The sequence below is a fragment of the Opisthocomus hoazin genome, chromosome 24 (assembly GCF_030867145.1).
Source record: "Opisthocomus hoazin isolate bOpiHoa1 chromosome 24, bOpiHoa1.hap1, whole genome shotgun sequence".
Classification (NCBI taxonomy): Eukaryota; Metazoa; Chordata; class Aves; order Opisthocomiformes; family Opisthocomidae; genus Opisthocomus; species Opisthocomus hoazin.
The window spans coordinates 604,110-630,622 of NC_134437.1; the positions used below are offsets into that span (position 1 = coordinate 604,110).

Below are 26,513 nucleotides of genomic sequence, written 5' to 3' on the forward strand. Positions count from 1 at the left end.
CCAGCATATTTTTTTACATTTACTTTAAAAGACTCAATCCTATTTTCAATTCATTAAACTGTTCCTTCCATTTACTGAATTTTACATCAGCTTAGAAGCCTGTTTGAATTAATAAGAATTACAGTAGAAGTAATTTAGAAATAAATTATTTGAAGTTCAAGCCGCTGAAGCTTTTCACGCCGGGACGCTGCCACATCAGCCCCGCTGAGCGACGCCTTGGGCGGCCCCGCGTCGCGGGCCGGGCTCCGTCGCGATGCCTCTCACGGCGCGTCCATCCTCCCCGCGGGCCCGGGGCTGACGGCGGGCAGGGGGCACGCAGGGACACGCTGCCGCCAGGGCCCGCAGCAGCCAGCATCGCGGCGTCTGTGCCGAATCGCAGGGTGTCTAATCCGGCCGCCGCCTGCAAAGCTCCTCTGGCTCTGCGACCTCAATTTGCGGCTTCACTGGAAGCACCAGACCGCAAGAGTCCGGGCTTTTGGGTATCTGCGTTCATCTCTGCTCCCGCTCGCCACCCAAGTTCCTTCCGCGAACCGCATCAATTACAAACTCTAAATTAAATCAAAAGGCAGCGTGAAGCGAGACCTCTTTCGGCCCATCTTCGCGCCAACACTCGCAGCGCTACAACACGCTGCCCCAGGAAAGGAAAGGGGGGCACGAGGTTTACGGACTCAGCGCAGAGTCGCAGGAGTTGAGAGAAGCAAAGGAAAGCGACCATCGAAAACCAGCCTTAACGTGCCTGCCGACTGGCAACCCCCCGGAGGGCAAGGCCTGAGGAGGGCCAACAGAAGGAGGCCCGACTGGACAGATCTACAAGGAGCAACGGCCGAAACGGGTACCTGCAACGCAAGGGGAAGGGAAGAAAACGCTAGGCCTGTCTCCTCGCTTGCCCAAAGCGACCCTCCGGCGTCATTTGCCGCGTCCTTCCGCGCAACGTGACAAACGACATCGGGTTTTCCCCTCGCTGGAAGGGGGAGAAGATGGAGGGATGCCACGCTGGAGGAACGGCTTTGGCTGGAGCCTGCGCAATTCATTTTTGCGCTCGTCTTTCTGCCTTAGACCACTGCAGCGCTTGCTGTTCAAACTGCACAGACACGGACAAGTAAATTGTGTTTCAAACAGGTTCCTCTTAGCTGGACACAGCCCAGGGACCTTGGCTCATACGCAGTGGTCATGTCGAAAATCAATTCTTTCTCCGCTTGCAGCACACTGGGATAGAGCGAAGCGTCAGGGAGAACAGAGGGAAAGATTACAAACACGTGGAGGTGAGCACAATCCTTCAATCTCTACCAACACACGAGCCACGGGTCCTCCATCACGAGCAGCGGCACTGCCGACTCGGTCGACAGGACACCGGCACAGATGCCTTCCGAGAAAGAGTCAATTTTCCTGACACCTGACCTACGTAAGCCCACAAACCTGAACAGAACTCCTCTTCATAAACTGAGCCAACGGAAACAACCCCCAGCGGTACGCAAACTATTTGTTCACGCGCTTGAGGAAAAAACGCCGCCACGATCAATCAACGGAGTGAACGCGAGTTGAAAGCCAGAACTCCTCCCCCAGCTTCAGCGCTCTGAAAGGAAGGCGGCGGTCGAACGACCACCCGAAGCTGCGAGCAGACACCCAGCAACCCACTGACTGCAGCAGCTTTGCCTCCGTGCCGCTGTTCTTCGCCGAGCAGCCCCTGCGCTCCCCCCATCCATCACGGAGATAGCATCCTTCCACACAAACATCACGGCCCGTCTCCTCGGGAAGCCTGCAGGAACCACCGAGACTGTTCGCTGCCATCAGATACCAGAACCTGTCAGAGCAAGGAGGAGATGGAAATCAAAGCACCATCTTCTTGCTCGGCAGATTTGCTTCAAGGAGGGAGGAGAGAGTTGACGACGCAGCGCTGGAAGAAGCTGCTGGAACTCAGTGCATCTGGTCCTGAAGCCTCTCAAGAGCGTTTTGAAAAGCTACAGGCGTCACACTTGAACTTCTGAGAAGAATGGACAATCCACGCTAATTGCGCTGGCAAGAAAAGCCAATTACTTGCTACGGAGCTCATTTCATGACATCTTTTCACAGGCGAAAGAATGACAACAATTTCAGACCAGGCCGCCTGCAAAACACAGGCGCGCGCCAGTGCCGGACACGGCTCCCATCGCACGCCAAGGCGGCTGCAGCTGGACAGGTCCCGCGCCGGGGACGGCAAGGGCCGGGTCTGGGCAGCCACGCTCCGAAGCCACGCAGTGAGGCCCAGGCTGCACCTCTGGGTGCGCACCTGCAGCACGCGGCGGAGGGGGCTGCCACCCACGCCCACAGCAACGCTCACGGCGGGGGCTTCGGGGAGCAGGAGCAGAGGCGGCTGGGGACCGGGGCCCGGAGCCACGCGGGGCCGCTTCCGAACGATTCTCCTTTTAATCCGACCCTCACACGCAGAGGACGATTTTCTTTTCCACCAAGATTTACAGCTAACGCTCTGAACCGGCAGCTTTCCATTCGGAGAAGATCTAATCACCGGTTTTGCGACCCCGAGTCAAGTATCTCCGAGGTCTTCCGGCGCTCGAGCAGCTCTTGTTCCCTCTCCAACATCTCTCCCGCGGCCGGCAACTGACTCCGCACGGCCAAAAACCGACCCCGCTCCGCGTGGCGAAGGGCGCTTCCAGAACAGCAACGGTGGCAAACAAACAGAGCTTTGCTGTTTCGCCGAAGAGGGACCGGGAAAAGAGTCGGAGGCGCCCGACTGACGCAGCTTCGCGCCGTGGCGGAGCAGGGACCCGTTTCCCCTCTTTCTCAGCCCATATTTTAGCGTGGGCGCGCGTGTGTGAAGGCTTTCAGCACCTCCCGGCCGGGCTGACGGCTCCGCTCCCCAGCTCCCACCGAGCCGCAGCTCCCGCTCCCTGCCGGGTGACGCTCCTCGTCTCGGGGAGAACGTGCAAGATTGGGCTAAAGCTTGCTCACCGCGGCGAGCATCTTTACGTTCCGAAACACAACGCTTCAGAAAAATACACCGCAAAGCCGAGCAAGTTGCACACAGCCATCAAATTTGTGGGGAAAAGCCACCTCCAGGGCTGTGCTTGCTCAAAGAGAGGACAGGGGGTCCGAGCGGGCACCAGAGGCCGTGTTTACTTTAAACAGCTGGGGAATTCTGCGTGATGAAATGGTCTTCTTCAGTCTTCTTCTGACCTTCAGAATGAGAACCGCGTGCGTTCCTGGCCAGAAGCTCAGCCCAGAGCGTTCCTGGCGTCCATCGCGGCCGCTGCCCCCGCCCCTCGCGTTCCTGCGCGGCCGGCAGCCACGTCAGCGCCGATTTACGATCCGCCACCTGCGCTGGGATTAGCTGTCCTGCTCGTCTCTCTGTTACCCAGATACCGACAGATGACACCCCCCGGCCACACATCGCCCGCCCCTCCAAAGGCTGCCGTCGGCGGACGCCGAGGACCAGCGCGGACCCTGCCCGTCGCTGGCGGGGGGCACGGCGGAGCAGGCTCCCGGAACCCCGGGCAGAATCTGGCGGGGCCGGCCGTGCCAGCTGGCACCTTCTCGCTTGCAACAAAGCCTGCTCGCCTGCAAATCCCGCTTTTGTACTCCACAGCTCTCACCAAATCCGGCGACAGAGAGCGATTTGTAACCATCGCCAGCAACGCAGTCGCTCAGAACACGATCATATTTCACATTAATGGGCTTCGGCCATTTGAAAGAGGAATCCTACCAGTCACGCTCACCACGATGCGTCTTCTGATGTCTCAAAGCACAATTTACACGTTTCGCTGCCACGGCCAAGTTGGAAAGCCCCGTGCTATGTTTTCCCTGCTTTAGAACTAATTTCTGAACCCGCTTGACAATTCTTAAATAGAAGATGTTGCTGCTGCAGCTCTGTGTTTTGTTTATATACGTGTATCTATCTCGCTATACAAGGACGCTCAAAGAGTTTAATGAACTTTCCAGAAGCACAGCTTTTAAGAAGCAGCAGCAGCAGATCTCTCTGCCTTTATCCTGGAAGACGAGGGTCCCTCGCAGGGCAACGAGAGGTCGCTGCCCACCTTGCTCTCGTAAGGTCGGGGGTTTCTCCGAGCATCATCCGAAGGACGTCCGCGCGAGCACGGCTCCTCGGCTGCTGCTGACGCCGGAGGTTTTTCTGCGGGGGGGTTTGAGGCAGCGTCCGCAGCGGCGGGGCCGGATGAGGGTCATCCCGGGAGACGGGCTCCGAGTGGGCTGTCGGGGGGACAGGCGAGGAAGAGCGCGGAGGGGCGAGCACAAGGGCAGCGACAGCCACCATTGTCCCGTGCGATTAAACAATCCTCAACCACGACCACCGCTCGTTTATTATTAACGTCGCCCTCTCACAGCATTCCTTATCTGCATTTCATCTTCCAGCTGGGCTGCTGTCAAGGTCGCTCACGGCCCTGATCCAGGGAAGGAGACCTTCATCAGGACGGCGTCTCAAACACGCGTGGAACGTCCTCTGTCTGTCACGACGCGTGCCGTGAGGCGCTCGGGCCCGACGCACGGCGGGCGAGAGGAGGGAGCGCTGACGAAACACTCGGCTTTCAGAGCCGACGGGTGCCTTCCGCAGGTTTACGCTATGGGAACAACGTTATTTAACAGCAGCTGCTGCCTCCCAGGCGTTTCCGCCTCCGCCGCCGGGGCTGAAGCCATGGCCACCTCGGCGAAGGACGGAGAGAATTCACGTGTCCGCGGGTCTGGCACCCGCACCGTCACCTCTGCGTCTGCACCGCAGCGGCTGGCACCAGCCACGCGCTTCGGATTCGGACTTTTCCCTGTCAGCAGCAGCTGTCACAACGTGCAGCCTAATGACCTCTTCTGAACCCCAGAAATCTTCACTTCCATAAAGCCCCCAAGGTGAATTCTGGTCAGCATCGGCCTGGTCTCTCTGCTGAAGACGGGATCTCCCCTAACTGCCTGCGCAGGGAAGTTCAAGCCGTGCTGAAATCTTCAGCTCCGCTGATGCAACAGGCGAGAAGTAAACGACAAAATTAATAACAAATGTACAAACCTGGGGAAAACATCCTGAAGCACAATGGGATAATACACAATAAATAGGAATACAGCATTTTCCTTGGGGTGTTCTGGCCAGTTCCCATTCTTTGGCTACGACAGCAAGCAGCCAGCTTTAAATCACAGCGCGTTACTTGCCGCATTATACACACGAGTCATTTCGCAAGCCTCCAATAAAACCCCCGCAGCGCCTTCATCCACGGCGTTTACCGGTCCGTAAAAGGAGACGGCAAAACACACACCGGCCCGCAGAACCGAGAGCTGCCGCGTCTAAACCTCCGCTCCACGCGGCAGCCCGCGGAGCGCCGAAGGACGAGCTCTCCTCCGCGGACTACGCCGGGTTTACGTTTTGCCCTTTGAAGCTCGCTCCCGGTTTGCAGCCGCGGGGGAAAAGCCGAGCCCGAGTCCCGCGGCAGAACCAGCTCCGCGGGTCGCTCGGCTCTCGCCTTTCTGGCCGAGCACGCGCACGTAAACGCCACGACCCCGCGTTTCGGTCCCCGAAACGCCGCTGTCAGACAACACCTGAAGGGCAATGCATTTGTACGCTGTAAGTCTCCTGCAACGCCAACTGCCCTGATCATCCCCGCAATAAAGGCAGCCCCGAGAGCTACTTTACCATATTTACTATTTTACAGAAGAGGAAGAAAAAATGTGGACTCAGCCCTCAATCTGCCACCCGTGGGATTTATAAATGTTGGTAAAAGACCAGCGCTAATGCCTTGAAAAATTAATCTGCTCGCTACAGATGCTGCTCGCCCCCCCCAGCCTCCGCCCAGCAGCTCCTCCAAGCCAGGGGAAATGAAATGCTGTTTCGTGCCTTTTTTCCCCCGTCCTTTATGGGATTTGCTCTGAGGAGACCCATGAAGAGCAGAGCGAGGGCAGATGCTCCCGCACGCACCCCTGCCGTCGGCCGGCGCCGCTCGCATCCCAAGCCCCCCGACCGCCAGCAGCCCCCGCACCACTGAACCCCAAGCCCTCCTCTCGTACCACGCCGTCGCCGGATTTCACCGGCCACTTCTTAGAGCTGCGGCTGCCTTTAAAAACGGACTGTATTTGGGTTTTAATCAAGTTGTCAGCCTTGCACAAAAATCCCACAGGCCTCGAGCTTTAGATTGTCGTTTTAAACAAAAGTAAAATGGTGAACGCCTTTTGCATGCAACACCATTAGATATAATTAAGCAATGGGTAAAGCGTACATCGCGCTACCAACGTCATTTAGTTTTACAGTTAAACTCATCAACATTTATCAAAACGCTGCCTCAAGACAGAACGCGACAGCTACCGCTCGCGCCTTCAGCTCACTGCCGTCTTCCAAGCGGCACGCTCCGGGGCAAAACCGCAGCGAGAACAGCGTTCGCGTCTCCTAGTTTCATCCTTCGGACCGAAACGCAGACCTTCAGCTGCGTCCCCGCACGCGGCAGGACGGGCGATGGGCAGCCACGGCGCGCCGGCGCTCGGCAAGGGGCCCCCGGAGAAGCCCCCGACGCAGGGTCCCACGCGACGGCGACTCTGCGGGCGCAGCACCGCGTGCCCCGGCGAAGAGGGGCAGAGACCGTTCACCGCACTGCGGCGAGCGCCGGCAGGAACCGGCGCGGTTTGCGCGGGCTCGTGAGCATCCCCTTCTGCTCTAGCACCTTCTGCTTTCCCACCCTCCCCTGCAGCTCCGCGGCGGCCGGCACGGAGCCCGGCGGCTGGCACGGACCCCAGCACCGCCTCGTCCCGGGGGACAGCGCGCCCGTCGCCGCGCCCCGGGGAGCCGGGCGCGAGGGCTGCGGCACGGACGCACCCCGACTCGCAGGCGACGCGCCCCGACTCCCGGGCCGGCGTGTGCGGTGTCTGAGCCAGCGTGGACGGGATGGGAACGGTAAAGACAGAAAAACACCAGATACTGTTGTGCCTGCTCTATTGTGAAATCCCAGCATTTCCCCTTTTCTCCCGAGAACCGTTAAAACACGCAAACAGAGCCCATTAGAAGCAATTTTCAATTTACTGCTCCTCCCTGCCACGCGCCCGGTAAACACCAGCAGGCACCGGCTCCATCACCGCGCCGCGCCGGCACCCAGGTGCTGTAAACGACTGTGGGGCTCCCCGGCTGTGCAGCTTCAGACAGAAGAAAAGGCAAAAAAAATCAGATTTGAAATTCACGTCTCCTCGCTGCCCGTCACTGCCGAACTGCGCTGTCGCACGGCTCCGGAGGCAGCAAGGAGCGGGCGCCGCGAGCCTCCGCCCGCGTTCGCTACCTGGCCCCGAGCGCCGTCCCGCTCCGCGTTTCCACCTTTCCCGGGAGACGGGAAGCTGCTCCCGGCACGGGGCTGCTGCGGCGCTGACCGGGAACGAGCCGGACCTGAGCACAGCGAGAGCCGCGTGGTGCTCGCCGTCTTTGGGGAAAACCCCAAACCGAGCGAGAACCGCCAAGAAGCTCCGTCCTCCGCCGTGTTTTCGCCCTGGTGGTTCTCACGGGGGCTTCCTCCCCACCCCTCGCCGCGGTGGTCCTGGCACCAGGCTCGCGGGAGAGCCTCAGCGGGACGGCCGCAAGCGCAGCGCGGGCAGCGGGAGGACTCGCCGCCTCTGCCGCGTTCCTCAGCTCCAGAGGTGAAAGCAGCCTGGTCGGGGGGAAGCTTGTTCCCCGCGACCCTCCTCTCGCCCGCCCCGCGGCACGAGAACCGCCAGCAGGTCGGACCCCGTCCTCCAGCCCGCCACGCTGCCCTGCAAAGGCAGGGGGGCACGGCTGTGCCGTCGGAGCTCGCGAGAAGCACGGCCGGGGATCTCGGAAACGGACGCGACATCCCAGCACCGGTCCTCCGGGTCACCTTGATTTGAAATTGTGGGTGAATACGGAGAGACCGCTCCACTACAGATCCATCTTCTTAACGGCCAGCAACCGAATTTAAAAGGCGTGCGTGCAGCGCTCCTCTCTGCTCGCTACTCTGAGCTTCTCCTTTGGCCTTGTGATAAAAGAATGCAGGAAATTACGACCGACCTCCCCCCGTCCGGAAAAGGGATTTAATTACCGTCAGCAGCAAGCCAGCGCTACTCCAATAAACCAATGTAATCCGTTCAAGCCCCGAAAAGCAAGGAGCACGTCCCAGGGGCTCGATGAAGGCCACTCACACCGTGCACCGACGCCGGTATCGCAGAACAGCGGCTCTGCCCGGGACTGTCCCAGAGCCCACGTTATCTCCGCCGTTATTAGAATCAGGCCAAGCCTCTCCCTCCCCGCGCGCAGCACCAGGATCCCAAAGCAGCCTCCAAAACCCCGCAGCTCCTTGCCGGCCTCCCGGTGGGGTTTACTTCTCGTAGCCAGGACGAGACGACGGCCACGACCAGCGACAGAGTTCCCCGAGGTGAGCAGGCACAGCTACGCGCCGAGTGCCCCCGAAAGCTGCCCGGTGCCGCGGATCGGCTCTCGCAGTCCCGGTCACGCAGCGCGGAGCTCGCCTCGCCCATCGCTGCCGTGGCGGGGAGCCCGCGCAGCGCCCGGGCGGGAGAGCGCAGTGCCCGGCGGTCGGCACCAGCCCGCTTCTCGCTGCCAGCTCTTCAGGAACCGTCAGGCTGGCCCTCTGGCACCGGGCGCATCGAGGGCAGACGCGCTGGAAACAAGATCCATCTCCCAAGCAAGCTCTCGACAATAAATAACTCTGCAGCAGTCGTGAGAGTTGACGCTCTCAGCACTCGAGCGTTCCAGTCGGGAGCCGCACTTGCATCCGACGGCAAGAGAAATCGGCCCCAAGTCACCCGCGTTCAAAGCCACTTCATGAAACGCCCTCTAACTTACCGTAAGCTCTGGCAAAAGCCCCCTCCCTTCCTCTGGAGCCAGAGAGCCCGACCCTCCCGCCGCGCCGTCCGACGCACCACGTTTTGGAGCGACGAGCACGAAGCTCAGCGAAGTTTCAGCGAGGTAGGCTGGCCGCTAGCTGGCAGAGCTACGCCGGCTCGCAGGCCCCACCAACCATTCCACCCTCGCCCGGCGCCCACCAGGCTCCCCCTCCGACGTGGCGTGAAGAACTCGCCCAGGCTCCAGCATCCTCCTCCTCCTCCCCGCCACGGGCGCGAGGTGCCAGCACCGCTCCTCGCGGCGGCTCGGCTCCCGGGGCTGCTGCTGGGGACCCAGCGCGGGGGTAACGGCCCCGGGAAGGGCTTTTGGGAAGCTCCACGGATGAGGCAAAACGCTCGGGTTTTGGGGAAAAGCACTTTGACACAGCCAGCCAGGCGCTGAACGCCGAGAACGAGCTCGGCTACTTCGGCCAGGCGAACCTCGCCTCCCTGCCGCGTACATCTAACACGGGAGCGGCTCGTCCTGCTGCCAGCACCCTGGATCCGGGGATCGCCACGGTGCCGGGAGACGGGGCAGCGCGCGGTGCTTTCGCCGGGTGGGGATGGATTATCCGTCGCCTCTGCCCGGCGACAGCCACGAGCGGCCTTCGCTGGGTGATGAATGGCTCCTCAGTGTGGGCTGCGTGGTGAGAACAAAACAAACCATCGCGAATCAGAAGGTTTCACGGCTACGCCGCTTCGTCCGATTTCCCAGAAAAGCGAGTTGCGTTCGGCCATTAGCAACCCTCGCCGCGCAAAGCGCAGGATTCCGAGAGCGCGCGGCACGCCGATCGCACCGCGGCGGACGGCGGATAACGAGCGGAGTCAAATTCTATTTTAATACGCCCAGAGAAACAATAGCGTAATCAAAGGGGGGAAGGGGCTCAGAAAAGAGGGAGGCTCAGAAAAGAGGGAGGCGCAGCTGCTGCGGTCCTTGTTCCCATCTGGATCGCGACACAAGGCGTGAAGGTCGTCACGCGTCACCGGTGGGCTGCCAGGAGCCACGCGACGCAGCCGCGTCCGGGCTGGGACGGCACATCCACCCCGGCCTCACCGACGAGCCCCGCCGCTCCTTCCCTGCTGGCGTGGGTCGCACGGGTGGGACACGTGGCCCTGCCCCGCAGAGCCCGTACCAGGCGCTCCCGAGGCGCAGCCGCCAGCTGGCACGCGCTTACCCCGAATCCGCGACGGCCTCGCCAGCTACCAGGACGCACAGCGCCGTGACGGCAGCGGGACTTCAGGCTGGCCCCCGGCACGCACCGGGCCTGTCGTCCTGCTCAAAACCCCGGCGGGACGAGTTTGTCACGCTGGCTTTTTGGGGGGTTTTTTGGTTTGCTGTCTGAGCAAGCATCAGCGAAACACGTGCTGACAGGCAAGGGACCCGTGCAGACGCAGGCACGCCTGTGTCCGAGCAGACCTGGCGACGGTCACCGGCAGAAGCCGAAGAGACTCTCACTCCGGCTTCGCCTCGCGTGTGGGACCCACCAGCCTCTAAGGAAAACATCCAGGAGAAGAAGCTTTAAAACTTGTGCAGAGCCCGGGCCATCGGCGGGTGCGCATAACAGGGGGGTGGTTTGGCTATTTATGAAATCTAGGTTTTAACAGCCCTTCCAACCTGGAAGGGTTCTGCCACGGCCCCGGCCACACGCTCACACCGACCGAACCCAGTGAGCGCGAGCCCACCCGCCTGCGCAGCTCCCGCACCACCCCGGTGCTGATGAGGACGGTGCCCCAGGCAGCCAGAGGCGACCTTCTTCTGCTGTGGGGCCTTTTCGCTGTGATGTGAGTCGCCCAGCTGAGAAAGCGGCTTGGCGTGCTCTCCTGCTCTGAAAATCGCGCCATTGTGCCTCGCCACCGCTGCCAAAGCTCATTAACGGCGAAATCCGAGCGCGCCGCAGCTTCTCGGCCGTTTTCCCTCGCTGGCGGCTCCCTCCGCCCGAGCTGGGGACACAAAGCGAGAGCTGGAGGGACCCCAATTAACGCGCCCACGTCTATTCACGTTCAAAGCTTCAGCGGCGTCCATTCAAAGTTCCGCTTTTGTCTCCCCGCCGCCCTTCCCAGGGCAGAGCTCGTTACCGCCAGAGCCCAGCTCCGTAACCGGGTGGGAACGCGGTGCTCGGCACAACGCCCCGGGGGGCTGCTCCGGCAGCCGGCGAGCGCTGCCCAAGGACGCCGGGCAGCCCCCACCGGGGTGTCTGGCTCGGGACCAGGGACCTTGGCCGGCCCGGTGAGATTTCCGCGGCGCTGCCAAAGCGCTGGGCTCCTCTCAGGGCGCCGTTCACGGATGAATACCGCGAAACAACGAGCGTCATCGCCGCCGCTCTCTGCCAGCTCTCCGCGCAGGAAGCGGGCGGTTTGGCTTTGGGCGAAAGCCCTTTCCCGGCACCGACGGGCGGCTTTCAGCGGGTGAGGCCGTGCCGCCTCACCGGGGCAGGGAGACCGCGCTCCTTCAGGCAGGGTCCAGGCAACGCACGCGCCCACGCCTCGGCACGGCGCGTCGCCGCGGACCCCGGCACACCGCCAGCCGAAGACCATGCTGCGGTGCTCCACGAACGCCCTTCTGCCCTCGTCAGCGGTCTTTGCCATTCCATAATCCGCACAAGAACCAGCAAACAATTCAGCATCCTCACGTCAAACGTTCTGCGGGAGTGGCAGAGGGAAGGCTGGGACACGGCTCAGAAAACAGTCTCAGCGCTGCGGGCAGAGACGCCGCAGCACACCGCCCACGGGCCCACCGCCCGCAAAAGGCCTTCTCTTACTGCAGCGCGTCGCGCGTCTCCCGCTCCCCGTGGCCCTTGGCGCTGGCACGGCCCCCGCCCGAAACCCCCCGCTCCCGGAGCGCCGCTGCCGGCGGGCGCGCAGGGACAGCAGCCTGGAGCTGCGGATCCGGCGCAGGAACGCGCAGGAGGGCTGCGAGGCTTGGGCAGCGGAGAGATCCCCACAGAGAGAGACCTTTTCTGGAAGCGGCAGCCACAGCATTTGAAAGATGGTCTGTCTACGAGAAGGAAACTCTGGACGGGGTCTCTAAAAGCATCAGCCTGCTTATCAACCCGAGAGCAGCCTCTTTAAAGGTCACAAGCAGAAAAAAACAACCCAAAATCGCAGGCTCATTCTAATTCCTCGCAGCCAGGCGCCCGTTCTCCGGCAGCGCACCCCGCAGCGCCCAGCAACGCGACCTTTCTCTCCCCGGCGAACGGCGAGTTTCTGCCTCCCGCGTGGCAGCCCCCCTTCGCTTCCCTGAATTACAGAGCCGCGACAGCACCGCGCCGCGCTCTCCCCACCGTCCCCCAACGCCGCCGTGGGTTCGGCTTCTGGAGTCGCTGGGGGTCGGTAAGGGGTCTCCAGCCCGGGCGGTCACGGGCAAATGAAAGAAGCAAAACTTCGATGAAACATGCACATGGAGGCAAAAGACCCAACCACAAACCGCCCAGAGGTTCAACACGGCCAACAATGTACCCTCAGCAAGTTTGCTGACGACACCAAACTGGGAGGTGTGGTAGATACACCAGAAGGCTGTGCTGCCATTCAGCGTGACCTGGACAGGCTAGAAAGCTGGGCAGAGAGGAACCTGATGAGGTTCAACAAGGGCAAGTGCAGGGTCCTGCACCTGGGGAGGAACAACCTCATGCACCAGTACAGGCTTGGGGTGGACCTGCTGGAGAGCAGCTCTGCGGAGAGGGACCTGGGTGTCCTGGTGGACGACAGGTTAACCATGAGCCAGCAGTGTGCCCTGGCTGCCAAGAAGGACAATGGCATTCTGGGGTGCATCAAGAGGAGTGTGGCCAGCAGGTCGAGGGAGGTTCTCCTTCCCCTCTACACTGCCCTGGTGAGGCCTCATCTGGAGTACTGTGTCCAGTTCTGGGCTCCTCAGTTCAAGAAAGATGAGGAGCTACTGGAGAGAGTCCAGCGGAGGGCTACGAGGATGATGAGGGGACTGGAACATCTCCCCTACGAGGAGAGGTTGAGGGAACTGGGCTTGTTCAGCCTGAAGAAGAGAAGGCTGCGAGGGGACCTTAGAAATGCCTACAAATATCTGCAGGGTGGGTGTCAGGAGGATGGGGCCAAGCTCTTTTCAGTGGTGCCCAGTGACAGGACAAGGGGCAATGGGCACAAACTGAGGCACAGGAAGTTCCGTCTGAACATGAGGAAGAACTTCTTCCCTCTGAGGGTGACGGAGCCCTGGAACAGGCTGCCCAGGGAGGTTGTGGAGTCTCCTTCTCTGGAGATATTCAAGACTCGCCTGGACAAGGTCCTGTGCAGCCTGCTGTAGGTGACCCTGCTTGGGCAGGGGGTTGGACGAGATGACCCACAGAGGTCCCTTCCAACCCCTACTATGCTGTGATTCTGTGATTCTGTAACAGGAAGGTGCCTTCGCGTAAACACGCGCTTTCCTGCGTGCGACCAGGGCAGCCCTGGCTGCCGGCCCAACCACGGCTTCAGGTCTGCTCCCACGGGGTCAGGACGACAGCGGGCGGACGGGCTTCTCGGCACAGGAATTCCTCATGGTGCCCAGTATATATGAGGACAACACAAAGCCGGGACGGACGCTCGATGACGAGAACGAGACCCGCCCTCTGGAAACCTTGCAGCTTCGCCACAGCCACCAGAAACCCAGCTCGAAACCGGAGTCAAGCCGGGAAGCACGCGGAAGCACGGCTGGACGGAGCCATCTGCGGAGCCCCCGGGGCAGATGGCAGCACCCCGTTTTGCAGCCTCAGCCCCAAAACTGAACCAAACCCGAACCAGAAGCACCCCAAGAAGCCAGAGCCGCCTTTGGGGTGGGGGTGCTCACCCCTGTTCCCAGCCAAGGGGGCAAAGGAACCGAGCATCGCCTCCTACGACGCAGCACACCCACAAACCAGCTCAACGCCCGTTGCTGGCAAAGCCACGTTTTTAACATAATCGCTGCACTTTGGCAGCTGAAAGGGCTGGCAATATGAATATAGCTTGATCTTATGCTTCGGTACTTACTCACAATGATCCTTACGGGTTGCGTGCTCTTGCCTACTCGTTTGCGCTGTTTCGTCTCTTTTACAGGGGCAGAACACACGACGTTTACCGCTGCTGCTTTGCAATTACCTCTCATTTGAGCTGAAGGTATCCGAAATCTCAGCACGGGATTCCACCCACGCCACTGCTGCCCAACCACGTTTCGGCCAGGAACGCTCGCTTGCGCGTCTGCTCCCTGCCTCGCCACTTCTCCTGCCTGAGGGATTAGCTTGACAAAGAGCTCGCGTTGTCTTAGAAACCACGGAGGACCAAAGGTGTGTTCCCCAAGGGCGAGATGACCTCGGGGCTCCGGGTCGGCGCGGTACCCGAAGCGAAGCTCCGGCCGCCCGTCACCCTGCGCGCTCGTAAGGGAGAGCAGCGCGGAGAAGAGCTGTCCCCGCGCCCTGCGTGCCCTCAACGTGACGCACGCTCGTCCCCTCTCTGACACGTACTGTCACCACGCGACTACCACCAGCACGGTTTGCCAACTGCTCAGGCGCTGCAGGACGCAGGGCTGCTGACTGCCGCCGGCGTGACAACAGGACGTGACCGCCGGCCACGAGGTCAACTGGCCTCCGGCCAGCCGAGGGGGGTCCTTCCCACCACGCGAAGCTCCAGAGCTGCCCCTCAGCTCGCGTTTTACAACGCGGACCTTTCGCAGAGGTACAGGAGCCCGGGACTCGCCTGAGCCAGCTGACCGCCTTCCTGCTGGGTCCCTGCTGCGAAAGCGCTCCCGCTCCCGGGTCCCGCTCGCAGCCGCCCTCCCCGGGCATCGCCCACCCAAGGGTCTGCGGGCCCCGTGGACAGCACAGACGCGCCCCGGGCGCAGCCGTCTGTCTGCAGTGATTCAAGGCAGGCAGGCAGGCAGGCAACCGCTCAGCTCCGTCAGCAGCAACGAGGCGGTACGGGAGGATCGCTTTGATCCCTGCACGGGTTGACGTAACGGAGCCCTAAGCATCCACGACTGCTTCTGTCCGCCTCCGTCTCCGTCACGTGTTTAACACGAGAAAAACAGGGCAAGAGACACAAAACCGCCCCAGCAAGCCACCGTGGAAGCAGCGTGGGCCGGCAGGCCGCGGCTCCCCCCGTTCCGCCGACGAGCAGGTCCCGTACAACCCTCCCGTCCCGCTCCTGCTGCCAAATCCGGGATGCTAGTAGCAACCCTCCCTCGCTTCTGCTGGCAGCGGAGGGTGGCGAGTGGGCTCTGCCGAGCTATCAGGACCAACACCATCGGCGTGTTTACGAGCGAGGAGATTAAAGCTCGCGGCAGCGCGTAGGGGGGCTGTGGGAGGGGAAGAGCTAGCATTCGCATCGAGCTCGGCGAGCTCTGGAAAGAGATCTGGCAGATGAGTCGGCTCTCTCCACCCCCAGCCCTTCGGAGGTGAGTCAAAGCCGAGTCAGAGGCTCCGGGCAGGGGCGAGCAGCTCGCGCAGGGACCCCGCTCAGCCGAGCGGGGCCAGCAGAGAAACCGCTCTCCCGAGCCATTGAGCGGCCTCGTCCCGAGAGCTCGCTCCGCTCCTCGGGTTCAGGAATTATTGATTTCTGCCGCTGCGTCGGTCATCGGCAGGCACAGCCGATCAGCAGCGATCCGCGCCTCGCAGAAAGGCGGAAGCAACCCCGGAAAAACGCAGCGCAAGGAGAGAGAAAGTCACATTCCGCAAATCTCCGTTTGGTTGCGTGTTTCCAGCAACTCCCTTCCCCCGTATCGCCACCACCAGCTCCGTGCCTTTCATCCTGACTTCGCCGGGCAGCCTTTCTGAGAACGGCCTTTGTTCGCCACCCGCCACGGCACGGCTGCCGCCAGCTCCCACCGCGCCGCGCAGGCAGCGCGTGTCGGAGGAGGAGACGGGCGCGTGAACGGCGTCCACCTGCCAGGCTCCACGGGAGCCGCTGTTTCTGGCCGGGACAGAATCACAGAATCACAGAATAGTAGGGGTTGGAAGGGACCTCTGTGGGTCATCTAGTCCAACCCCCCTGCCCAAGCAGGGTCACCCAGAGCAGGCTGCACAGGATCTTGTCCAGGCGGGTCTTGAATATCTCCAGAGAAGGAGACTCCACAACCTCCCTGGGCAGCCTGGGCCAGGGCTCCGTCACCCTCAGAGGGAAGAAGTTCTTCCTCATGTTCAGACGGAACTTCCTGTGCCTCAGTTTGTGCCCGTTGCCCCTTGTCCTGACTGGACACGCACGGCTCCTGCGCGCGGCCCGGCATCCCCGTTTTCCCAAGAAGCGGCTGCCCGCGGAACACCGGGACGCGCTCGCCGCTGCCGGCCCCGACCGCTTCTCGTCGGGCGGAGCCAGACCCCTGTCTCGAATCGGTGATGTTTAAACAGAAGGCGAAAGCAAAACCTGGTTTTGCACTACACCCTGCGCACAGCGTCCGGCAGGACCCTCGCCTGGAGCACCCCCACCCCGCTTCGGGGTCACCTCTGCTCAGCAGCAGGCGCAAGTCCTTGCCGATCGCAGAACCCGATTTCAGGTCGGCCACTTCACGTGTACGCTACACGCGGATCTAACAGCTTTATTTTTACCCCAGCTAAATCAGGTTGTAAACAGGGAAACCAACAACATCTCGACCGCTCTAGGGGGAAGCGCCAGCTCCGTACCGAGCGGAATTCTCTGCAGATAAGGCACTGCGGGAAGCCGCACTGGGCCGCGAACAGAAACGCAGGCATCGTCGCAGCCTTCTGCCCTGCCTGAACTTCTTTTTCCAGGTCGGGAAACGTGGCTGACTCGGTTTCCAGGCGACCATTTTTTTCTACAGGATAAACCCGCTGAGGAGCGTCGCTTGACGAGCCGCCCCAGCCACCATCCCGCAGCGGTGACGTCCCGGTGCTCCCCATCGCCAGGCCCGCAGGATGCGACCCACCCCAGGATGTGAAGTCTGCTTTTCTTAGCCCAGCAATAATTCTCTGCTCCGTTTCCACGAGAGCCGCTTCTCTTTAGTAAGGGTTATGAACCCCGATCCTTAGCGGAGCTGGCTGGCTCGCCCGCCCCAGCTCCGTGCCAGGATGAAAGCCACAGAGGTGAGAGTTTCCCAGCCGACACCGTGAGCCTGGCCTCCAAAATAGCATCGCTTTAACTCCGGCACTCAGCGAAAGGCCTTAAAAGGAATTTAGTTTATGTGAACTCTTTGAATCAAATGACTCCGCTTTTTATCACCTCCAGTAGGACCGAGGAGCAATAGAAAAGCCTTTCAAACGCACTAAAAAAAAGAGTTCAGGATGACGGTGTTCAGTGCTCTTCATTTCAGCCTGACGTTCCCACACCGGAGCTGGGACATCCTGGAAGTAACCACAAGAGTTTCTCCTCCCTCTCTAAAAAAAAAGTGGCAATGACAGCGCTTTCGGCTCGACCTGGACGGCGCCCGGCACCTGGCACATCGCACGCTGCCGACGGGCAGCGCAGAGCGGGTCACGGACGGGGTCTGCGCGCTCCTTCCCCCACGGACGCCGAGCACGGGACGGCGGGGCCAGCAGACAGCACGGCGGGCATCGCCGCGCGGCTTTCGCACGGGATGCGCCGGGGAACACCGCCGCTCGCTGTAGGGGACCGACCGCATCCGCAGGGATGCCCCGTGCAAACTGCCTGGGTACGGTAACAAATAGCGGGCTCGCCTGATGGTGTCGGGCGCGCACGACACGGTCGTTTGCGATCCAAGCGTCCGATTTAAAGGAGGAAGAAAGGATCCTCGCCTGCCTGGAGATAAACTTAAGTAAATAATGTTTGCCATCAACTCCAAATGAAGAATGACAGTTAAATTTTATAATCATCTTCACAGCTCCAGGACTGACTTTATATTTTCTCAGGCTCGTGACCCAGGGGTTGTCATGGCAACGAGGAAATCCTACCTTATCAGCCTCTTACATTTACATTCCTTACGGCTCCTTCCCTTTATGAATTAAATCCATCACGGTCTTCTATTCTCCAAATAGAAGTTCTTCGGATTATCTCGCAGAAACAAGGATCAAATGCTTTGATTGAAACACTATGCAAAAGCTAATTCACTGGTGGTTTTCTCGAAGGGAAGATTGACTGTGCTACAGCTGAATGGCTCCCGTCCAAGTTGGCAGCTTCTCACAAAAAAAAGAAAGGAAAAAAAAGAAGCGGGGAGAGCAAACGGGGGTTTTGCAGTACCTTCACGTCGGTCGAAAGCATTCCCACATCTGGACAGCACAAAGCACAAAGCCTGGCGGAGAGCTCTGCGGACAACGAGCTTCCCGGGCACCGAGCAGGTCGCCGTCAGCACGCGTCCAGCACAGCAGCTCTGACGACGTCGTGACAGCCTCGAGCGGGACGACGCCGGCGCGGGTCCCCCGCTGTGCTGCGGGGCCGCTGCCCAAGCAGGCCTCCCGCTCGGCTCCTCAGCTCCTGCACCTCGACTGGGTCACGTGCGTTTTTTCTAACGAGGTTTAAGAATTATACAGCTGCTTTCTCAAGCGTGAACAAAAGGAATCCCTGAAACCCAATTAGCTGGCATCCGTCGGGCAGGGAGGGACACGCGACCCGGCCCCTGCTGGCAGCGCGCTCGGTGGGCCCCGAGTCCGAGCACAGCCGGGTATTCAGCCACAGCACCAGCAACGCTCCCCTCTGTCCCAAGCGACACGGCGTTAAAATGAACTGCGAACCCCAGAATGTTTTCTGCAGGAGTCTTCTGACCGCCAGAACTCTGCTGAACTGCAATGAGTTTCACAGAGGCAGCTCCACACTTACAGACCTACGGGCATCAGGAGTTTTAATCCAGTTAATGTACTTTTTATTCATTACTGGCCCTCCAGAAGCAGCTGATCACCAGCCTGCAGAGTGCATTGCTTAATTACCCACGCTGCCCTTCTTAGAGCGAGAACTATTTAAGCCGCCTGTCAATACGGCACGCGGGGCAGCGGCTGCGGTCGATCGACGCAGCGGGAGCCGTGCCGCTGGAATGCCAAACACCGGCCGCGGCACCGCCCGGCTGCACCGCAACACCTGCCGAGCCTGCAGGAAGCAAAACAACCAGAAACTCACCTCGGAGACTTCGAATCCTTTCCGTTTCCAGCGACCTCCGCATCTTCTGCGCGTGCCGACGGGTGAGCGGGTCCCAGAACTCCTCCTGCGCGCTGTACATCTCGGTTTCGGCGCAAACAGCTCCCGAACGCCTTGTCTGGGCAGCGTTCAGCCAGAAACGTGGATGCTTTTTGCTTTTTGCTTTCTCTCCGTCCCCCACCGCGCGACAGGGAGGACCACGGACGCGCGTGCGCCAGGCAGCGGCCGGCTGCCTCCGGGCCCCGGCGACGGCGTGCGGACGCCAGCGCGGGTCCCTCCGAGCGCCGCTCACCCACGCGCGCTCAACGCAGCCGAGGTCCCCACAGACTTCACGACGCTCCGCGCAACGGCGAAAGGCGGCAAGCGGCCGTCGGGAGGGACGGAAACTATTTGCAGCTCCGGCTTAAGCCAGAAGCCCTTTGCAAAGGGACGCTAATTCAGTGCTAAGTAACGTACGTCGATATTCCTGTTTCCCCTTTCATCCCTTCAGCCCGGAACAGCACAAGCACATTTTAACGCCCATTTTTTTCGATTATACGCCGGGATTTTGGCTTGGCCGGGGGGGTGGAACCAGACGATCGCCAGGGTCCCTTCCGCCCCAAAGCGCTGGGCGACTCCACGCTTTGCGGCACAGACGGAAGGCTTTGCTGCCACGGCCCGGGCTGCAAGGCAAGCACGCGCAGCGGGGACGCGGAACGCTGATTCCAAGGGGTCGGATCGGCGTCACCGCCATCGCTGCAGCGTCGGCCCAAGGCGTGCCGCAGCGGGAAACGCGAAGGAAGGGCACCGAACTTCCAGGCTCGGCAGAGCCAAACGTCGCCTGCGCTTCCTCGGGCTCCCATCTGCCTCGAGTCGCTCGGGAGAGCTTAAAAAGGGAAGATTGAAACGGAAAACGTCCCCATGTTCACCAACAGCGCGCAGGCTCGCTCCACGCCGACGAGAGCCGCGTGTGAGGGGGTGAATCCGGCGTGCCCGCGTCCTCCAGCGCCCAGCGGGTCCCAGGAGCGCGTCCGCAGAGCCTGCAGCCACGACGGCGGCTCGGTCCCCGCACCAACGGCCGCAGCAGCGCACGAGGAGCCCCGCGGGGACTGGGGAGGCACGGCTCCAAGGTCAGCCAAGGGCCCGGCAATAAACCATCCGCTCTGTCCTCACGTGGGGAACGTGAAGGACCTTTTAATTGCAGAGCTCTAGAAGGCCTTCCTATTAATTGAGCGTTCACCTTGAAAGGCGAGCTGTCTCCAGGCCCTCAGCGTGGAGGCTGGGGCGGGGAGGGAGGGACTCCCTCGGACGGGTGGAACGCTTCGCCACCGCGTGATCACCGCGATCACAACCGGAAGGCGGCCAAACCGACTCCACGAAGCCGCCGCCGCCAAGGCAGCCCGCCCGCAGCTCCCACGAGGCTGCCCGAGCCTCCGCTCCCTGCCCCACCTGCGCCCACCACCAGCACCCACACTGCACCCCAGGAGCTCCGCGCGCTCCAAAACCAGCTGCCGCAAACCGAGCCACAAAGTTCATCCAACGATAAAGATTCCGGCCGTGCTCCCGGGATGTAAAGTGCGTTCCCAGCCGGAGCTGACATCTGAAACAGTTTAATTTAGGTACAGCCCTTCGCCGCGTTGGGTGTCTGCAACAGAAACAGATGCCTTGAATCATGCCGGAGGACGCTCCTGTCAGAAATGTCCTTTCTGACACCAAAATCCATTTCCTTCTCCCTCGCTAACCGCTTCTCCCAAAATAGAAGGGGAAAAGTTGCCTCCGCGCTGCCTTTTGTAAGCGGTACAGAACGTGCTTCTGAGCTTTAAGGAAGGCGACGGCAGCGCGAGACACGTGCGACTGCGGTCATTAGCACTATTTTGATGGAGCAACTGGCAACGAGGACGAACCTGATCCATCTTCATTACGCAGAGCTATCAAGCCCTTGACAAGCCGCGGGTACCGGCAGGCCGGCTCTCTCCGGGTGCTTACGCCGGCGTTTCCGCGCGCGGCGGCAGGACCCATGGCACCCTTCCCGCCCTCCCCTCCTCCGGCACCTCGCGGAGCGGTTCCCACCGGGCAGCAGGCCGACGACGGCACCCCAGGCACGTGACAGCCGCGGCCCCGGAGTGTGACAGCCGTGTCGCCGCGGCCCCGGAGTGTGACAGCCGCGTCGCCGCGGCCCCGGCCACCTCCACCAGCCGCTCCCATCGCCTGGTGCGAAGCCCCAGCACGGAGCGCCCTGCAGTCATCGCTCACCGAGCACTCTCATTAACAAGCCGCCCTTAATTACAGCGGTAATTGCAAAATTATTTCACAGCAGCAATTACTCTTCTCGGCCCGATCCAGGCTCTTGAAAGGGGACGCTGTCCCCAACAGCGGCACAAAGCCAGCTCGTCCGCAGCCCAGGATCTGTTCTAACCGCGCCGCGGCGAAACGGCAGCGCCGGGGGCCCCGCGTCCCACCCGGGCGGGCGGGCGGCCACTGACGAGGACACGGCTGGTGGAAGGGGCCGAGGGGCCAAGCAGCGACACGGGCTTCCAGCTCTCTTGCGCAACTGCTGATTTTCAACGTCGGCGATTTAAAGCACCATCCCGGACGTCCCCCTCACGGCACGAGCGCGAGACAAACGGGTGATTTTCTCCGACAAGACTACAGCTATGGTAAAAACTCCTCATACATCATCCTTATAACAACTTTACAGCCAGAAAGTGAATCTATTTCATTCGGATCATTTCAAGCTCTCCATTAATGAGAAAAATGGAGGCGCGTTAGCCCGCGATCTCAACCACCGTGCGAGCGCACGTTCCGTGCCAGGCTGCCGGCAATCCGGGGGCACGGAAAGGGGAGGCTGCGACACGGCAAGCCGAGCTCACCGCTCCGAGAGCCACAGACCGGCCAGCTCTGCTCAATGAACTCCACGCTCTTCCTTCCTGCCGCTGCTTCTCCGCGTCGTCCGGAGGCAACATGGCGGCCGCGAGCGTGCAGAGCAACACCTGGCACAGAAAAGTTCTCACGCAGTCGGAGGAAAGACCCAAAGAGCAAATCAACCCGCCACGAGTCCAGCTCTCCTTGCTTTTCTGAGCCCGCGTGCCTACGCGCCACCCAACCCACGACGCGCCTGTCGCGCCCGGCCCCGCTTACGCACGCAAACGCTGGCGTGTGGCCGTCCCTGACGCTCCGCGTGCACCTGAGCCGCAGCCGCAGGACGAGTCGCGGCAGACCTGCTCCTCCGCCCGCCTCTCCTCGCTGCGCTGGCCACCACGCCGTCTCCTCACGCTGGCAGCTCCTACGGCAAGATGCTTCTGAATGCTGAGAGACGGGGTTGGTTCGAATCGGTGTCGTTTTGGAAATTCCAGGCTAATTCATTTGTCAATTCTATTAGAAGAGTGCATCAAAGACTCTCCTGCGCTCCAGGCAGCTAACAGAACAAGAACGCTGCCCTGCAGCATCCGCACGCAGACGCTGCGGGTGAAGGCGCCGGACTCCGCTCTCGCCTACGGGCAGCCGAGCCGCATGCGGCGGCTCTTTGTCCGGCGTCGCCCGGGCACCTCGGCCGAGGAGGCCCGAAGACATCGGCACCCACTTCCCGCAGCCCTGCAGAAGGCGAGGAGGTGCGGCCGCGCGGCTGACGGGCCACCGTCGCAGACACGCGTCCTCCGACGCCTCCGACACCTCCAACTACACCACGCTCGCGACCGCGGTCTGACCGCGCTCCTCAGTCAAACCAGAGACGTTCAATAAGCACCCAGAAAAGCACCATCTGTTCTGCCTTATTGCTTAATTAAACTAAAATACAGAACTCCTTAATTCTCACAGCTCATAAAGGTAAAGGTCATCACGTGGCTTTCCTGCCAGGCACCCTCGACACCGAACGCGGAGGCTGGGGTTTCTGTCGCCCAGCCCGCCGCACGACGACGGCATCCCGGCAGCAGCGTGCCACCGCACCGCGAAGCCCGCCATGTCGCTCGCCCCGGCGGCACCGACGTGGAGCCCTCCTCATTCCCGCTCCGCGCACCCGCAGACCCGGAACACTGGGGCCAACGACCGTGCCCACCCACAACGTCCCGACCCAAGGCTCCTGCCCAGGCTGCCCCGCTGGCCGTCGCCCCGCGGGCAACCGCAACGCCAGCGACCGAGGGTCGCCGGGCGGAAGCGAGCCGAGCCGCTCGTGACTTCGGGAACGAAACGGGAACCGGGAGGCTCCCAGAGGAGCACGGAGGCGGCGCCTGCGCTCGCCTTCTTTTTGTTCCGCATTCGCATGCGGAGAACAGGGAGAGAGAACCATAAATGGGGAAGGTGACTAAGCCCGAGAGGACAGCACGGACAGGGAGGGTCCCACGCTCCCCCTCGGCAACACTGCCGTGCAGAAGGGGGTCTCTAGCCTGTCCGCTGCCCCGAAGCCCCTGCCCAGCCCGTCCAGCGTGTCAGATGCGAACGATCGACCCAGACCACGCTCAGGCTCTGCCTTCCCCTAAGCTGCTCTGCTCCAAAACCTTCCAGCCCCATCACCGTCCTGCGCGGAAATATCTGCTTTGTCTTTCAGCCACGAGCCCCGGCGGAAGCCTCACTGATGCCAACCAAAATTCAATTACTACCTTGTCAGCTCTCACACGTTTTCTTTTTGAGGCTTAGGAGAAAAAGGTGAATTGAAACCTGTCTAATGGGTACGAAGCCTCCAGACTGCTGCGGCACCTTTCAGGAGCGCACCCGAGCGCTTTTCACCGAGACCGACGAGAGGCTTTAGGGAGCTCCGCAGAGGTCGGAGACCGACGAGACGCTGAGAGATGAGGGCCGGCGGACGGTACCGGGTGACGGTACCGGGTGACGGTACCGGGTGACGCCGGGTGCTCCTCTCCCACTTTCTGCTTCCTGTAGGTGGAGGCAAACGCCCGGCTGACAAGAGAGGACGCGGGGCCAGCGGAGCCCCAACGCACCTGCAGCACTTGCGAGAGCAGCGCCCGCGCATCCCTCCCTCCCGCACCGAGGGCTCCTGGTGCCGCAGAGCATCCTCCCCGGCGCCGTCCCCAGCGCAGGAACTCGCCGCAGCCCCGCGTGCCACGCTGAACGGACCCCAGCCGGGCGGTCACCCCCACCCATCAGAAGACCTGGAATGGCGGCTCTGCCTCCCCAGCCCGCCGACCACCACGCCGTCCGGGCAGACGCCATTTAACACCGTGCCCACCTCACCCCAGCACCAGACTTCGCCCCCCCAAGATGTTCAAGGGAGCGATCCTAGCTACCTGCCGTCCCTTCTGGCAGCACGCTGACCACGGGGCGACCGGGGGAAACGACCGCAGCGCCAGCACCAAGCACGCCGTGCCCGGCGCGACGGGCGCTGCCCGCTGTGGGCAGCGGGGTCCTGCCCCATCCCCGAGGCAGAGCGGCCGCAGCGCCTGGGGACAGCGGGCCGATGCTCGGCAGCCACGGCGCGGGCACAGGGACGGTGCCAAATCCCCAGTACCGAGGGCTTCTCCCCCCTTCGAGCTACCAGGCTGGCGGCGAGCGCAACTACAGTGCACTAATGAGCTGCCTAACCTTGCCCCCCTTCTCCACCCAGGCTTTAAAATTTAAAGCTGCAGCTAGCTCAACACGAACAGACGAGCGAGAACATCACAGCGCTCGCGGTGTAGGTGCAGTGCTTTCTATCTTCATTAATATTTCAGCTTCTCCCTTCCCCTCCTCCTCCGCCTGCAACTGTCCTGGTGTTCTTCATATCTGCAGGATTCCGCCCCGACTTCTGCCGAGCTCTCGCTTGCCTGCGGAACCGCGGCATGGGCCCCTTCGCCGGGGGTCAGCAGTGCTAATTGCCCCCCTCCTCGTTAAGCAGCGTGACCCCGAGCCTTCAGCCTCAGCCCCGGCACGGGGAACGCCGAGCCGGGTGCGAGCACGGGGAGCCTGCTCAAACCAGGGGAGGAGGCTTCAGCCCCACGCGTCCGCGTCCCGCGGGTCGCGTCCCGCCGCGCGGGCTGTGCCGCCGAGGCTCCCCAGCCCCCCGCTCAGGCCACACTTCTCCGACTTGATTATGAAGAAAATTAAATTATACAAATATTTCGCTAAATATCTTTGGAAGCCTATTAATATTAATACCAATTCCGCCTCTTCTGTGCCTGGCATTTAAAAATCCATTTCAAAATCTCAAACTCATTTCAGATTTACATCCGGAATACAAATGAGCAGGCGAGGCTCCCCGCTCTCTGTTTTGCCTGGCACCCATCTCTGCCCAGTCGCTCTCAGATGTCACTCGGTGACACTTAAGGAAGATGAATATTGAAGGCACGCTCTCGCCTGCAAACGCTTCGCAGCTTCGCGGCCGCTGAATTTGTTTAAAGCCGCAATTACACTGAACAAACAGCCCCTGGAAGACCAAAGGCCTCGAGGCGTTCGCACGTCGCCGTGTAACTGCCACCCCGATACGCTTTCCCATGAATATTTGGAATTCTGTGCTGAGGAACGCCAACGGCGCTGCGCGGGAGCGTGGACGGGCTGGCTCGTCTGCGCGTTTAGGTACAGCCGTGCGGGGACACGTCCAGGGACGCGAAGGACCTGGCGACACGCAGCTTGTTCTGGTGACGCCAACCATCCAGGAGCAGAGAAAAAACTACCTTTTCTGAGCCAGCTGCCCAGCAAACGAGAGACAAATGGTAAATTTGCATCATTTACAAGCCAGTACATCAAGAACTGAGGGCAGAAGAGCCTTCCCACGCTCCGCAGGCTGCCCGCTCGCCTGCCCGGCACCCTCTCCAGTCCCTCTGGGAGAGCCATGGTGCTATCTCCAGGCGATGCCGTCTTCCTCCTCGCTCCGCGGCGCGTCACTGCTGCTCAAACGCACTCACAGCATCTCCCCACGTGTCCCGGGGACGAAGGAACTGCCCCCGCTCCCCCGACCCTTCACGGGCAAGCTCGCTCCGCACCGATCCCCGCCGCGGCTCACGGGCTCCTCCCTCCAGTGCCGTCCACCCCACTTCATGGCACGCCGGGCTGCTTCGTATGACCCAGTCTCCAGCCGATTTGGAGCATCACGGGGTAAAAACACCGAGTTGGACTCCAGTTTAGAGACGCAATCACTGCAAAACACGCAAACTTCATAGACCTCCCGCAATCACGCAGACTGGCTGAGACTTCTAGGGTTCAAAAGAAACCCAGCTCCAGGAGGAAAAAAATAAAACCGAATTAAGAAGTCTACCCCGCAGGCAGTGGCCGCAAGCCTGCGGTCCTGCCCGGTGCCGGTCCGGCCGCAGCGCAGGGCGGTTACAGGGAACAAACCACGCAACGGACGGCGAAGAGCAAGCGACGGCCGAGCCGAGCGCGCGGCCCCTCGGCCCCCCGCCACGCCGCCGTCCCTGCTGCTCGGGACGCCGCACGCAGCTCCGCTGCTCCGGCGGCTTCCTCCCTGCTACCCACGATGACTCACGAGCTCCGATCAAAATATTTTCTTCGTAGCTGGCAAAATCTGAAGCCAAATTTCCCTTCCCTCCTACAAACGAAAGCACCGGCGCTGCGGGTGCCGCCAGGGAGCCGCGAGTGTCACTTCTGCATTTCAGCCGAGTCGCTCGCTTCTCATCCATCTCGCAAGCCGCCAGAAGCAGGCGGCGTCTTTTGAAGGGCAATACCCAATTAGCACCGTGCTAAAAACACTTTGTTTCACGCAGAAAACTGCGCCCATCAGCAAACCTCACAGACCCTGCACCGGCACCGCGCGGCGCGGAATC

General features: G+C 61.4%; 2 protein-coding genes across 7 annotated transcripts in view; one reads left to right on the top strand and one right to left on the bottom strand.

Moving 5' to 3' along the window:
• PAFAH1B2 (platelet activating factor acetylhydrolase 1b catalytic subunit 2) overlaps positions 1-26,513 on the top strand; it is a 640,582-nt gene that overhangs the window by 251,825 nt on the left and 362,244 nt on the right. The window lies entirely within an intron of this gene.
• Positions 1-26,513, bottom strand: part of CADM1 (cell adhesion molecule 1) — a 129,181-nt gene that overhangs the window by 47,424 nt on the left and 55,244 nt on the right. For 5 of the 6 annotated variants that reach the window (XM_075442276.1, XM_075442275.1, XM_075442274.1 and 2 more), the window contains exon 1: positions 18,811-18,925. The exons of the other annotated variant lie outside the window; for it this stretch is intronic. In XM_075442276.1, coding sequence (XP_075298391.1) covers positions 18,811-18,910 — 100 coding nt within the window. In that variant the 5' untranslated portion in view covers positions 18,911-18,925. Of the gene's footprint in view, positions 1-18,810; positions 18,926-26,513 lie in introns of those variants that run through there. 6 annotated transcript variants of the gene reach the window in all.